At 47.7% G+C, this 15,460-nt stretch overlaps 1 protein-coding gene across 1 annotated transcript in view; it reads left to right on the top strand.

The window, feature by feature from the left end:
• LOC117513196 (protein spire homolog 1-like) overlaps nt 1-15,460 on the top strand; it is a 183,847-nt gene that overhangs the window by 35,875 nt on the left and 132,512 nt on the right. Inside the window, 2 exon segments of the mRNA XM_034173493.1 lie at nt 4,348-4,584; nt 6,910-7,035. Coding sequence (XP_034029384.1) covers nt 4,348-4,584; nt 6,910-7,035 — 363 coding nt within the window.

The raw sequence follows: 15,460 nt of genomic DNA, 5'->3' as shown, positions 1-15,460 counted from the left end.
TACATTTTGAGCAAAGCCAATAGAGTCTAATAATAGATTAAATGCAGTGTTGAGGCTGTCATTCTCAGCATCTGTGTGGATGTTAAAATCGCCCACTATAATTATGTTATCTGAGCTAAGCACTAAGTCAGACAAAAGGTCTGAAAATTCACAGAGAAACTCACAGTAACGACCAGGTGGACGATAGATAATAACAAATAAAACTGGTTTTTGGGACTTCCAATTTGGATGGACAAGACTAAGAGTCAAGCTTTCAAATGAATTAAAGCTCTGTCTGGGTTTTTGATTAATTAATAAACTGGAATGGAAGATTGCTGCTAATCCTCCGCCTCGGCCCGTGCTACGAGCATTCTGACAGTTAGTGTGACTCGGGGGTGTTGACTCATTTAAACTAACATATTCATCCTGCTGTAACCAGGTTTCTGTAAGGCAGAATAAATCAATATGTTGATCAATTTATTATATCATTTACTAACAGGGACTTAGAAGAGAGAGACCTAATGTTTAATAGACCACATTTAACTGTTTTAGTCTGTGGTGCAGTTGAAGGTGCTATATTATTTTTTCTTTTTGAATTTTTATGCTTAAATAGATTTTTGCTGGTTAATGGTGGTCTGGGAGCAGACACCGTCTCTACAGGGATGGGGTAATGAGGGGATGGCAGGGGGAGAGCAGCTGCCGAGAGGTGTGTAAGACTACAACTCTGCTATCCAAAAACAAAACAAAAAATTTATAAGGGGGATGTCTTTATGCATAAAAATATGGCATAACTGCTGAAAATATATGTAGTTTTGCAGATATACAGTGAGGGAAAATAAGTATTTGAACACCCTGTGGTTTTGCAAGTTCTCCCACTTAGAAATCATGGAGGGGTCTGAAATTTTCATCTTAGGTGCATGTCCACTGTGAGAGACATAATCTAAAAAAATAAATAAATCCGGAAATCACACACAATGTATGATTTTTTAAATAATTTATTTGTATGTTACTGTTGCATATTCACCGTGTCCCGGTTTCCCCTACAGTCACAATGTACAGTATTTCTACTTTGTTACATTACAGCACTGCATTTTTCCTGCTATCAAGACAGAATTTTGGAGTGTTGAAGTGGTTCAAGTGCAGCATCAATGCTGAAAAGGGTCGTCCTGAAAAAAATGAGCTCGGTTCCACAAGTTCAAGGTCCTGCAGTGCAGAGAACGGATGAGCAGGTTCAATAAATGAGGAGGAGCCGGTGCCGTCACAGCGTGGCATCATATGTCAGTGGATGTGGCTCAAACAATCTCCTGCACTCGTTCTCCTGGTTTCTCACCTTTCCTTGCCCTTCTTCACCTCCATCCATCATGTCAGTAATGACATGGTTTTTCTCTGCTCGTGTTCCATTTGGGTTTCTGAGCCATGTCTGTCCCCTTTCTTCTGTCTTTGTCAGTGTCTTCTTCTCTCTCTTGTTTATGTGCAGTCTGTTGCTCTCCCCATCTTTTCACGCTGCTCAGGCCTGCAGAATAATCCCCTGTGTGATCTCCCAGTCTAGTTTTTTGTCTTTCCTTTAGCAATGCTGGTTTTATCCCGCTTGACTACCTTTTTTCATGGTCGACTGAATTCTGTAACCAACTGCGACAGGCCCTCAAATCCACAAAATCTCCTCTGAAATAGAAATACAAAGTGTATTTTAGAGATTGATTTGGCATGTTTTCTTTAAATCTCATACTTGTGATGTGACAATTTCCTGTTTCATTTGATTGTAAAATGGTTTGTGGAATATTTGGACAAAAGCGACTGTACTGAATCAAATCATCTTAAATCATTTTGAATCATCTTAAACTTACAAAATGGAAAAAAGAGACAAATTGTTATGGATAAGATCCGGATTGAGGAGCGGTCCAGTATCTGACTGAACCCAGCATGGAATAATCAGAAGCAGTTCCAAAAAGAAAACACCTTTATTTTTCTCCCTTTGTGCTATACATAAAATACTAATTAATTAAAGTTCTGGTGAGGTGAAAAGGCGGCGCGCTCTCTCAGCGTCTCAGCAGTCGGAGTCCGAACGTTCAGGACAGGAGTTCCGCCAACACCCCCCCCCCAGGTGACTTTCCCAGACTGTACTCTGTGAAGAAGGAACAGAGATGAGATTATTCAACACTTATTACTACGAAATATTGTTTAGAGGCAAACTTATCAGCTACACGTTTAGGTCTGGTTTCAAACTTAGTTCAAAGAGGCTGCTGCTCACAGCTAGTGGAGGATCATTAATCCGCACGCCACTGCCGTGAGGAGCACGCCAAACAATTTCCACCAATAATTACTTATAGCTGCGTATAAACGCCAATTTACATTCACGGATAAACTTTTCAGAATATTCACCTCTGTCGTGTGCTGACAACGTTTGCCTCTCACCCTCGTCCTCCTTCACAGGCGCAATGTCAGACTCTGAAACGGCCCTCAGCGTCCCCACACGGTCGTCACAAGGTCGTATTCTCCGGCAATCTTATCCAACTCACTGCTGCTTTAAATGTAGTTCTTCATCACTACATTGGTACCAGCTGGAAGTCCTCAGATCTGCACGTGAACATCACAGGTGTCATGGATTGTCCTGATAGAGAGCCGCATGACAATGCAACAGGTGCAGCCAATCATCGTAACAGAGGAGAGAGACTCTTCTGCAGCACATTTTCCTCAGAGAACAGCCCCAAATCACCTGGGAAGGAAAATAAACACAAAACAACCCAACCTTGTCCAGGCAACCCCCCCCCCCAACACACAACACAAATTTATTTGTTTTCAATGGCAACTCATGCTTTTATGGCCCATCAGAGTACTGCAGAAGATAGTAAGTCCCTTCGGCTGCTCCCTTGTTTGCACTCGGGGTCGCCACAGCAAATCCAAGGTGGATCTGCATGTTGAATTGGCACAGGTTTTTACGTGCCCTTCCTGACGCAACTCCACATTACATGGCATAAATAATAAGAATCTTTCATTTTGTGGTAGAAGCAACAAATTTGGCACAATGGCACTTCTTGGTCTAGTTTTTACAAAAACACCATTAGCCACTTCATTTTTCAAGATGACGGGCATTGTTTTCAAGATGGCGCCCAGAAATGTGTATTTTTGTCATATATTTCCACAATCTTGGTTTATTTCAATGTTGTACCTGTTAAATATTGTACTGTGGACTTGAAATTAACTTCCCGGAGTATTTCTCTCTTTTTTTTTTTTTTAGCTGGACTGAATGTTTTCCCTTGTTTTTAAAGTCAGCCATGTCCTTTGGATGAATTCTAGTCCTCACTGCTTACCTAACTCTTACCTATGGGTCCAAGTAGTTGCTTGTGCAGAGCAATGGTCACACCTCAGTAAACCGCAATGGCTGGTGGGTTAAACTAGTTAAGGGTAGCACACAGAGAGATTCTCTGTCATGGAGTTTGCTTTGCTCCCATGTCAGTGAATGAAGACAGGAATCTTCCATAATGGACTGTTGAACAGATGAAACAATGACATCAATGTTAATCCCCCCAAAAATGTTAATTTCATGTGGCAAACAGCTTCTTTGTAGAAAAGGACTTCTCAGATGTATTTATACCAAATTTGATACTGAATGATTCTTTCACTTATCTGCTGCACTAGGGGCTGCGACCCACACTTTGAACATCTCTGTTGTTGGGATTTGTTTTAATGTTGCGATTAAATAGTAGAATGTTTCAAATCTTGCAAGAAGATGCTTAATTTTTGTTTACATTTTTATGCCATAAATAATAAAATTTGTAAATTATCCAGGGGTGTCTAACTTTTTTGCTGCAAATGTGTGTGTAACTGTGTGTGCATCATCAGGCACATTGTAGTATTGATTCATCCATGCATTCAATTTCTGGTGTTTAGCTGGATTCAGATCACAGACCAAGTGGTTCATCCCACACTTCCCTGTCCTTGGCCAAGTCCTCTAACTCTTCCCAGGGGATCCCAAGGCATTCCCAAGCCAGTTCGGAACTATAATCCCTCCAGCATGTCCTGGGTCTTCCCTGGGTCGTCCTCCCAGAAGACCTCCGGAGACGACCAGGGGACATCCTCACAAGATGCCTGAATCCCCTCAGCCGACTCCTTTTGATGTGAAAAAGCAGTGGCCCGACTTTGAGTCTCTGATTTATTTTTTCTCTCTAATATTTTTATTTAATGTCACATTATAATCACCTGTACCTGATCTGGATTTAATATGTGAAATGTTGACGACCTACCTTTCACACCTACAGGAACATTTTCATTAAAATTAACTTTACAAAATCTGTTCCAAACGACGACTCCTGATTCTGAACACTAAAGACTTTTCATTCTTTAAGACACTTTTTCTTGACGCCTCTGCAGGAAATCGAGTCTCTGGGCGTCACGATCTACAAAGCTCTGGACTACGGGCTGAAGGACAATGAGGAGCGGGAGCTCAGCCCTCCTCTGGAGCAACTCATTGACCTCATGACCAACATGGGCGTGGCCGCGCGGGATGCCTGCCCCGATGAAGGCTACGAGGCCACAGAGGAGGAGGACGAGGCAGAAGACGAGCCTGCAGATGTCTGCAGGGTGCACAGCTACAGAGATATCCTCAAGGTAGACAGATGAGGCAAAGATTGACTTGAACTTAAACCATACTTCTTCATCCAAAGTGAAATGCTTTTGTGTCATCCTTACTAACTTAGGGCCCTGTCCCACTGGGGAGAGGATTAATTGCGCATGAATTGAGTACACAAATTACAGGGATTCGTTGTCGTCCGCAACAAAAATGGCCAAAAATGACAAATGTCCCAGTATGAATTATGTATATATTAATAATATATAGTAATATATAGCGAATATATGGTGAACAATCACGGTTATATAACGCATGTAGTGAGGAAACGGATCCGATGCATTGAGATTATCACGGCAGTATTATGGGTGTATTATGAATGCATCGTGCACGTGTTGCGCGTGCACGGCATCTGCATTGTGGTCATAAAAGAAGCGCACTCACTCCTTTCGGCATCACTATTCACACCAACAATACAGCATCTGGAGCCATTGCTGGACTTGGACAAGTTGATTGGAGTAAAGAAGCAGTGAACAGTTACATCAGCGGATCGCATTAGAGGCGCAGCTCGTCTGAACGATTATAACAAGAAGATAAATCTGTTATAAACATAAGAATAAATACTGCAACAGCTGCAGACAAGAAAGAAAAAACATGCAACTGTTTTATCAAGCCTTGACAATGTAAACAAGTCAAATAATTACCTTTTTAGATGGCTCAAAATGCGCAGCTTGTTAACCGTTAACGGCCCAGCTGCAGCTTCCTCTGTGATTCAGGAGGTGATTAGAGCCGTTTTCAACAGCCAATTTGCAGAATAAAATGATTAATCTGCCACTAAATAATTATTTTATATACGCGGCGTCCAGCGCAGAGCGCATGGCAGTCGGTAGAACAAAGAACGGCATCCAGCTGTGAACACAGCGCATCTGATTTGCATGCGCCGCAAATCAGATGCAAAGCAGACGTAATAAAAACGCTTTATTCGTGGCCAATCTGTATGCAGTCGCTACAACTTATTTTAGTTTGTGATGTGGACATGATGGGCACGCAAAATATCCGTTTTACACACTGTCCCAGTCCGCTGCCAAGCCGCAAATTCCTGTCAGTTGCGGATATCAGCAGATGGCGGCGAATATACAGCTCATAGCTTGAGTATGTTTGTGTATGTATTGAGTATGTATGGAGTATGTAAGGCAGATGTCATCTGCAGCCAAAATTTTGTGCAGCTCAAAAATCCTGGCAACGGAAAAACATGCCTCTGCGGATAATTGCAGACTTGTGCAGGTGTCGGGCAACTCATACAAGCATGTTTCACGCATATTGCGGATGTTAAGCGAATATGAGCCAATTTTGTGCGCAATCCATACGCAAATCCTCCTAAACGCCAGTGGGACAGGGCCCTTAGAGAGTGTGCATCTACCCACTGAAACAGCAAAAGCAAAAGTCTTGATATCCACATTTTTCAAACGTCACTTCCAGCAAACATTTTCTGGAATGTTGCATCTTCTTTTGGAGAAAATCCTTCTCTGTATAGTTTCCCCCAATCACCAATCACAGCCACAGAAGCCGACTCCTCCTTCAGAGCTGTCTGGGTGGCTTCCCTCACTTGTCTCCATCTTGCATCATCACTGTGTTTTTGAGAGCGACCTGCTCCACACAGATTTACTGCAAAGTACCACACTGTTTGTATTTCTTAATGAGGTCAAAGACCTGTTCATTAACTTGGAAATGTTCATGTGTTCATCCCCTGAGTTGTCTAAAGAAAACTGCCAGTAAAAGTGAGGATTTGTATTAAAAATGAATTGTTACATTTAGTTTGTACCATTAGTTATGGCCCTTGAAAGCTGAACTAAACTAAAACTAAATGTCTGTAGTTCCTAAATGGTTAATACCATATTTTTTTAACCCTTTGACTTAAAGCTAAAAGTCTTCACTTTGTTTAACTCCATTGTGGACGGTCTACAAAGACAAATAATTAAAGTCACTTTCCAAGTATTTTTTGGACCTGAGCTGACTACATACTGAAAATAATTAAAAACAAAAACTAGTAATTATAAAAGAGCATATAATTAGAAGCACATTGTAATGATTTAATTGTATTTAAAAAGTCTTTTATATAATAGCTGGGATCAAAGTTTCAATTAAATTCAGTTAGTCAGACCTAAATGAATTAAGTTGACCCAAATTAAAATTAGAAATGGGCATAAACATGATGTGATCATGTGGCTCAGTCTCATTCACTTCTGTGTTATCACCTGAAGCACTTCTTGAGGTTTGAGCATGTAACTGTGTTTCTGTGTAAATACTTAATGCAGTGATGTAGAGTGAAGCTGAACCTGAAGTCTGTTTCTTTGTGTGTCTCATAGCTCTGCACGGCTCATCTGCCCAGTCGGTCCGACGCCCCCAGTCACTACCAGGCAGTGTGCCGCGCTCTCTACACAGAAACCAAGGAGCTGCACACTTTTCTGGAGAAGATCAAGAGCGCCAAAGAGGTGGGTCCTTCCTGTCAGATACAGCCACTACAGTTTAGGCCATCAGAGGTCTGTGTAAAAACTGTAATATCATATTTTCCAGAGTATAAGTGGTACTGGAGTATTCGCTGTTTCGCAGTTGTGAATCTCACACCATCTCGCGGTCCGTGTCTCACGCGAGAGGTTGGTTTCAGCAGAAGTCTGATTCAGGGTAAACACAGCTTGTGAAGACAACATCGGGGCACAGCAGAAGTCCATCACAGGTGCTACACCTCCTCTAGATAACCCTCTCAACTTGAGAGAACGTGTCATCATCATAATCGCCCGTGAACGCGCTGAATCGGCGCCATCCACATTGTCACTAGCCATTGCATACATGGCTTTGAAATACCAGAACTCTGCTGGCGCCACGGTGCATTCTGGGAAGCGCCGGGGGATTATGGGAAACGGTAAAATATCGTATAAATCGTACTGGTCCAAAAATGCCTCTTAAAGATAAAAAACAATGTAAGTAAGTCACACCGGCAAAAAGTAACATTTATCACTTCATGCAAGAAGAACCAAAATGGATTAAATCACTGTATAATTCATTTATAAGGAGCGCGGTGTAAAGGAGCAGAGCTAACAAGCTAATTAATGCCACTATAAGGACACAAAATGTTGTGTGGGCCGCTGAAGAGGAGGTACTGCTGGCCCACCACCACCAGAGGGCGCCCTGCCTGGAGTGCGGGCTCCAGGCACCAGAGGGCGCTGCTGCCTTATGGGAGCAGCCTGGGTGACAGCTGTCACCCATCACTGGACACAGCTGTTCCACTCAGCACAGAGGTATATCAGGAGGACGGCGTCTCCACCTCAGTGCCGAGATATCGCCTTTAGACTGAGGTAACGTTCTCTGCATTTCTATTCTGACTAACTAGCTAAAAGACTTGTTAAACCTTTTCAGGACAGCTGATTACTGAAAGCTAAATTGCTTGGATAAGTACTCACCTGCCTGCCATATTGTGACTAGAGGTGGAGGCGGCTTCTCCCCTCTCCGTTACTGGGTGCTGTCGCATCCACGCCTGTGTTGTTGCTCTCTCCCGCCAGCAGTACCGGATCCGACGAGCGGAGGCAGTGGCCACCTGGGAATTCGGGACTTGGGGGTTCCAGTATTTCCAGGGTTCGGTGGCAGAGGAGATCTGGGTGGTTTCGGTTCGACTGAGACGGACGTCTCCTACCTTCGAGCCTGCCCACACGACACCAGTGGATTCGACCCCAAATTGTGATTGTTGTATTCATTGTGCTCGTTTCACAATAGTAAACCTTGTTATTCACCTTCCTCCATTGTCCGTTCATTGCGCCCCCTGTTGTGGGTCCGTGTTCCTACACTTTCACAACACAAAATGTGAGAAAACTACTTCTTTCAGCCACTGAATACAACCCCAATTCCAGTGAAGTTGGGACGTTGTGAAAAATGTAAATAAAAACAGAATACAATGATTTGCAAATCATCTTCAACCTAAATTCAGTTGAGTACACAAGATAAGACAAGAGAAAAGACAAGACAAGACAAGATATTTAATGTTCAAACTGATAAACTTTGTTGTTTTTGTGCAAATATTTGCACATTTTGAAATGGATGCCTGCAACACATTTCAAAAAAGCTGGGACAGTGGTATGTTTACCACTGTGTTACATCACCTTTCCTTCTAACAACACTCAATAAGTGTTTGGGAACTGAGGACACTAATTGCACGACTTCAGTTGTCCAACAGTCCGGGGTCCCGTTTTCGTATTTTATGCTTCATAATGCACCACACATTTTCAATGAGCGACAGGTCTGGACTGCAGGCAGGCCAGTCTAGTACCCGCACTCTTTTACTACGAAGCCACGCTGTTGTAACACGTACAGAATGTGGCTTGGCATTGTCTTGCTGAAATAAGCAGCCCTGAAGAAGACGTTGCTTGGATGGCAGCATGTGTTGCTCCAAAACCTGGATGTACCTTTCAGCATTGATGGTGTCATCGCAGATGTGTAAGCTGTCCATGCCATGGGCACTAACACACCCCCATACCATCACAGATGCTGGCTTTTGAACTTTGCGCTGGTAACAAGCTGGGGATGTTCTTTTTCCTCGTTTGTCCAGAGGACACGACGTCCATGATTTCACAAAAAAATTTGAAATATGGACTCATCATACCACAGCACACTTTTCCACTTTGCGTCTGTCCATTTCAAATGAGCTCGGGCCCAGAGAAGGCGGCGGCGTTTCTGGATGTTGGTGATGTATGTGTATTGCTCACAGGGGGTCGTTTTGACCGTTGGGGTTTTACATAATTATTGTATGGCCTTGCCTTACAATATAAAGCGCCTTGGGGCAACTGTTTGTTGTGATTTGGCGCTATATAAAAAAATTGATTGATTGATTGATTGATGTATGGCTTTCACTTGTAGATGTAGTGACGAACTGTGTTAACTGACAATGGTTTTCTGAAGTGTTCCTGCTCCCACGCAGTAAGATCCTTTAGATAATGATGCCAGTTTTTAATGCAGTGCTGCCTGAGGGATCGAAGATCACGGGCATTCATTGTTGGTTTTTGGCCTTGCCGCTTACGTGTAGAAAGTTCTCCAGCTTCTCTGAATCTTCTGATTATATTATGGACTGTAGATGATAGAATCCCTAAATTTCTTGCAGTTGAACATTGAGAAACATTGTTCTTAAATTGTTGGACTATATTTTCACGCAGTTGTTGACAAAGTTGTGATCCTCGACCCATCTTTGCTTGTGAACGGCTGAGCCTTTTGGGGATACTCCTTTTATACCCAATCATGACACTCACTGTTTCCAATTAACCCGTTCACCTGTGGAATTGTTGGGGAAAGTGTAGTGACACGGACCCACAACAGGGGGCGCAAATGAACGGTCAATAGATGAGCCAAAAGGTAACAATTTAATGTTGTGAATGTGCACAACGACTATACAGACAATCTCAGAATATGATAGCAGTCAATACACAAAGGTGACGTGTGGGCAGGCTCGAGGATAGAAGACGTCTGTCCTGAGAAGAGCCGGAACCACACGATTTCCGCCGCCACCGAACCTGGTGAATACTGGAGCCGCCAAGTCCCGAATTCCCAGGTGATCACCGTCCCCGACTGTCGGATCTGGTACTGCTGGTGAGGAGCACAAACAGTGAGATGTGGGTGTGTGCACACTCAGTAACAAAAACAGTCAGAAGGTGGAAAGTCACCTCCACCTCTAATCACACACGTGCAGCTCCTGTCAACCACTTATCTGGTTGGGGTGTGAAGTGAAGCCGTCGCTGATCACACCAAACGCCAATCCCACAGATAAGGAAACACTTACAGAAAAACGGCTGCAAAGAAGTTCAGACTGTTAGTCAGTGTTTTCAGTTTAGCAGAGAATTACCTTCACAGGTAGATGATATCTCGGCAATGAGGTGGAGATGACGTCCGGGTTTTATGGAGTAGTATGATGAAGTGTAGATGGGTGACAGCTGTCATGAGATAATGAGTGACAGCTGTCACCCCCAGCTGTGTCCGTGGCGGCAGCGCCCTCTCGTGCCTGAAGCCCGCACTTCAGGCAGGGCGCCCTCTGGTGGTGGGCCAGCAGTACCTCCTCTTCTGGCGGCCCACACAACAGGACCCCCCCCTCAATGGGCGCGACCAGGTTTATCCGGGTGTCGGCGGTAGAAATCGGCCAGGAGGGCCGGGTCCAGGATGAAGCTCCTCTTCACCCAGGAGCGTTCTTCGGGTCCACACCCCTCCCAGTCCACCAAATACTGGAACCCCCGGCCCATTCGACGGACGTCCAGGAGCCGGCGCACTGTCCAAGCCGGCTCCCCGTCAATGATCCGGGCAGGAGGCGGCGCCGGACCGGGAGCACAGAGGGGTGAGGTGAGGTGTGGTTTAATCCGGGAGACATGAAAAACAGGGTGGATCCGCAGTGAAACCGGGAGCTGGAGCTTCACTGCAGCAGGACTGAGGATTTTGACGATCTTGAATGGTCCAATGAACCTGTCCATCAGTTTGGGGGAGTCCACCTGCAGGGGAATGTCCTTGGTTGATAACCACACCTCCTGCCCGGGCTGGTATGCAGGGGCCGGGGACCGCCGGCGGTCTGCATGGGCCTTAGCCCTCGTCCGGGCCTTTAACAAGGCAGAACGGGCGGTGCGCCACACCCGACGGCACCTCCACAGGTGGGCCTGGACCGAGGGCACACCGACCTCTCCCTCCACCACGGGAAACAATGGGAGCTGGTACCCCAGACACACCTCAAATGGGGAGAGGCCGGTGGCAGAAGACACCTGGCTGTTATGTGCATACTCGATCCAGGCCAGATGGTTACTCCAGGCCGTCGGGTGCGCGGATGTCACACAGCGGAGGGTCTGTTCCAACTCTTGGTTGGCCCGTTCTGCCTGTCCGTTCGTCTGTGGGTGGTACCCAGACGAGAGGCTCACGGTGGCCCCCAGTTCTCTGCAGAAACTCCTCCAGACTTGAGAGGAAAACTGGGGACCACGATCCGAGACTACGTCAGTTGGTATCCCATGCAGACGGACGACGTGGTGGACCAGGAGGTCTGCTGTCTCCTGGGCCGTTGGGAGCTTCGGGAGGGCCACGAAGTGGGCCGTCTTGGAGAATCGGTCCACTATCGTGAGGATGGTGGTGTTGCCCTGGGACAGCGAGAGGCCTGTGACGAAATCCAGGCCGATATGGGACCAGGGGCGATGAGGCACAGGAAGCGGCTGGAGAAGTCCTTGGGACCTTTTGTGGTCTGCCTTGCCCCTGGCACAGGTGGTGCAGGCCTGGATATACTCCCGGATGTCGGCCTCCATAGACGCCCACCAGAAGCGCTGCCGGACAACTGCCATGGTCCTTCGCACCCCTGGATGACAGGAGAGCTTGGAACCGTGACAGAAATCCAAGACTGCAGCTCTGGCTTCTGGTGGGACGTACATACGATTCTTCGGACCAGTTCCGGGGTCCGGGCTCCTTGCCAGGGCCTCCCGGACGGTCTTCTCCATGTCCCAGGTGAGGGTGGCCATGATAGTGGACTCCGGAATGATGGGCTCCGGTGGATCCGACAGCACAGTTTTGACTTCGTCTTCGTGTACCCGGGACAAGGCATCCGATCTCTGGTTCTTGGTCCCAGGGCGATAGGTGATCCGGAAGTCAAAACGTCCGAAGAACAGTGACCAGCGGGCTTGCCTGGGGTTCAGCCGCTTGGCGGTCCTGATATACTCCAGGTTCCGATGGTCAGTGAAAACCGTGAATGGCACAGACGCTCCCTCCAACAGGTGTCTCCACTCCTCAAGAGCCTCTTTCACCGCAAGGAGTTCTCGATTGCCGACGTCATAGTTCCGTTCAGCGGGGGTCAACCTGCGAGAAAAGTAGGCACACGGGTGAAGAACCTTATCGGTCTCCCCGCTCTGGGATAGCACGGCTCCTATCCCTGAGTCAGAGGCGTCCACTTCAACCACAAACTGGCGGCTAGGGTCGGGCTGCACCAGAACTGGTGCAGATGAGAACCGGCGTTTCAACTCCTTGAACACGGCTTCGCACCGAGCCGACCAGGTGAAGGGGACTTTTGGAGAGGTCAGGGCTGTCAGGGGGCTAACTACCTGACTGTAGCCCTTAATGAACCTCCTGTAGAAATTTGCAAAGCCGAGGAACTGTTGCAGCTTCCTACGGCTTGTTGGTTGGGGCCAATCTCTCACCGCCGCAACCTTGGCCGGATCAGGGGCGACGGAGTTGGAGGAGATGATGAACCCCAGGAAGGACAAAGAGGTGTGGTGAAACTCACACTTCTCGCCCTTCACAAACAGCCGGTTCTCCAACAACCGCTGCAGGACCTGACGTACATGCTGGACATGAGTCTCAGGATCCAGGGAAAAGATGAGTATGTCATCCAGATACACGAAGACGAATCGGTGCAGGAAGTCCCGCAAGACATCATTTACCAAAGCTTGGAACGTCGCGGGGGCGTTGGTGAGGCCGAACGGCATGACCAGGTACTCAAAATGACCTAATGGGGTGTTAAATGCCGTCTTCCATTCGTCTCCCTTCCGGATCCAAACCAGGTGATACGCATTCCTAAGGTCCAGTTTGGTGAAAATTTGGGCTCCATGCAGGGGCGTGAACACTGAATCCAACAGGGGTAAAGGGTATCGATTGCGAACCGTTATGTCGTTCAGCCCCCTGTAATCAATGCATGGACGGAGTCCACCGTCTTTCTTGCCCACAAAAAAGAAACCTGCACCCATTGGGGAGGTGGAATTCCGGATCAGCCCGGCAGCTAATGAGTCCCGGATGTAGGTCTCCATTGATTCGCGCTCAGGACGTGAGAGGTTGTACAGCCTGCTGGACGGGTACTCAGCGCCTGGGACCAAATCAGTGGCACAATCGTACGGACGGTGCGGGGGAAGGGTGAGCGCCAGATCCTTGCTGAAGATGTCAGCAAGGTCGTGGTACTCAACCGGTACCGCCGTCAGATTGGGAGGGACATTAACCTCCTCATTAGCATTTACACCGGGAGGAACCGAGGATCCTAAACAATTCCGGTCGCAGGTTTCGCTCCACTGAGTCACAACCCCAGACGGCCAATCAATCCGGGGATTTGTTTAATCATCCATGGGAAGCCCAAAATCACGCGGGAGGTAGAAGGAGTTACAAAAAACTCAATCTCCTCCCGGTGATTCCCAGACACTACCAGGGTTACAGGTAGTGTCTTGTGTGTGATAAAAGGGAGAAGAGTGCCATCTAGTGCTCGCACCTTCACTGGCGAAGAAAGCGCCACCAGAGGGAGCCCTACCTCCCTTGCCCATCTGCTATCCAGCAGATTCCCTTCTGACCCCGTGTCCACCAGTGCTGGGGCTTGAAGGGTTAAATCCCCGCTTAACTGGGAGTCGTGTAGACAGATGCGTATGACCTACGTGAATGTTTTGACCCCCCCTCAGCCCAGTCTCTAAGGGCGGGCGTTTGTGTTTTGACCGTTTGAGGCAGTCTCTCTGCTCACTCGAGCCGCAGACAAAGCACTCCCCACGGACCAGCCTCCTCTGTCTGAATGTGGCCCTGCTCGTGTCCCTAGCACCGTCAGCAGGGGGAGCTGTAGCCACATGGAGTGCTGTGGCTGTGGAGCATGGGGAAGACGGCTCCCTTTCAGACCCGGGAGGAAGAGGGACGGCTTGTGCCTGACCACGCCCTTTGCCTCGCTCCCGTCGGCGTTCTTCTAACCGATTGTCCAACCGTATAACCAAATCGATAAGCTCAGCCAAATCCCGTGGTTCCTCCTTAGCCACCAGGTGCTCCTTCAGGACCGACGACAGTCCGTTTATGAAGGCGGCGCGGAGCGCAGTCATATTCCAGCCGGACCTCTCAGCCGTGATGCGGAAGTCGACTGCATATTCGGCTGCGCTGCGACGCCCTTGTCTCATTGACAGCAGCACGGTAGACGCGGTTTCGCCTCTGTTAGGGTGATCAAAAATGGTCCTGAGCTCCCTCACAAACCCAGTATAAGTGGTAAGGAGCCGTGAACCTTGCTCCCAAAGCGCTGTAGCCCAAGCGCGTGCCTCACCCCGAAGCAAATTAATCACGTAAGCCACCTTGCTGGAGTCAGACGCGTACATCACGGGACGTTGTGCAAAGACGAGCGAACACTGCATAAGAAAGTCCGCGCACGTCTCCACACAACCTCCGTACGGCTCTGGGGGGCTTATGTATGCTTCAGGGGATGGTGGGGGGGGTCGTTGAATGACCAGTGGAACGTCTGTATTCGGCACCGGGTTGGCAGGAGGAGGAGCTGCAGCAGCGCCCTGAGCCCGCGCTTCCACCTGCGCGGTGAGAGCCTCCATCCTGCGATTAAGGATGACGTTTTGCTCGGTCATCAGGTCCATCCGAGCGATAAAGGCGGTGAGGATATGCTGCAACTCACCAATCACGCCTCCAGCCGACGCCTGTGCACCCTGCTCTTCCATTGGCTGTCCAACAGATGGTTGACGCCCCTCGGGATCCATGACATTGGCCGAGACATCCTGTTGGGGAAAGTGTAGTGACACGGACCCACAACAGGGGGCGCAAATGAACGGTCAATAGATGAGCCAAAAGGTAACAATTTAATGTTGTGAATGTGCACAACGACTATACAGACAATCTCAGAATATGATAGCAGTCAATACACAAAGGTGATGTGTGGGCAGGCTCGAGGATAGAAGATGTCTGTCCTGAGAAGAGCCGGAACCACACGATTTCTGCCGCCACCGAACCTGGTGAATACTGGAGCCGCCAAGTCCCGAATTCCCAGGTGATCACCGTCCCCGACTGTCGGATCTGGTACTGCTGGTGAGGAGCACAAACAGTGAGATGTGGGTGTGTGCACACCCAGTAACAAAAACAGTCAGAAGGTGGAAAGTCACCTCCACCTCTTATCACACACACGTGCAGCTCCTG

Source organism: Thalassophryne amazonica, chromosome 7 (genome assembly GCF_902500255.1).
Source record: "Thalassophryne amazonica chromosome 7, fThaAma1.1, whole genome shotgun sequence".
NCBI classification, from domain to species: Eukaryota; Metazoa; Chordata; class Actinopteri; order Batrachoidiformes; family Batrachoididae; genus Thalassophryne; species Thalassophryne amazonica.
The sequence above is the reverse complement of the archived record's forward strand: the minus strand, read 5'-3'. Positions and strand labels throughout refer to the sequence as shown.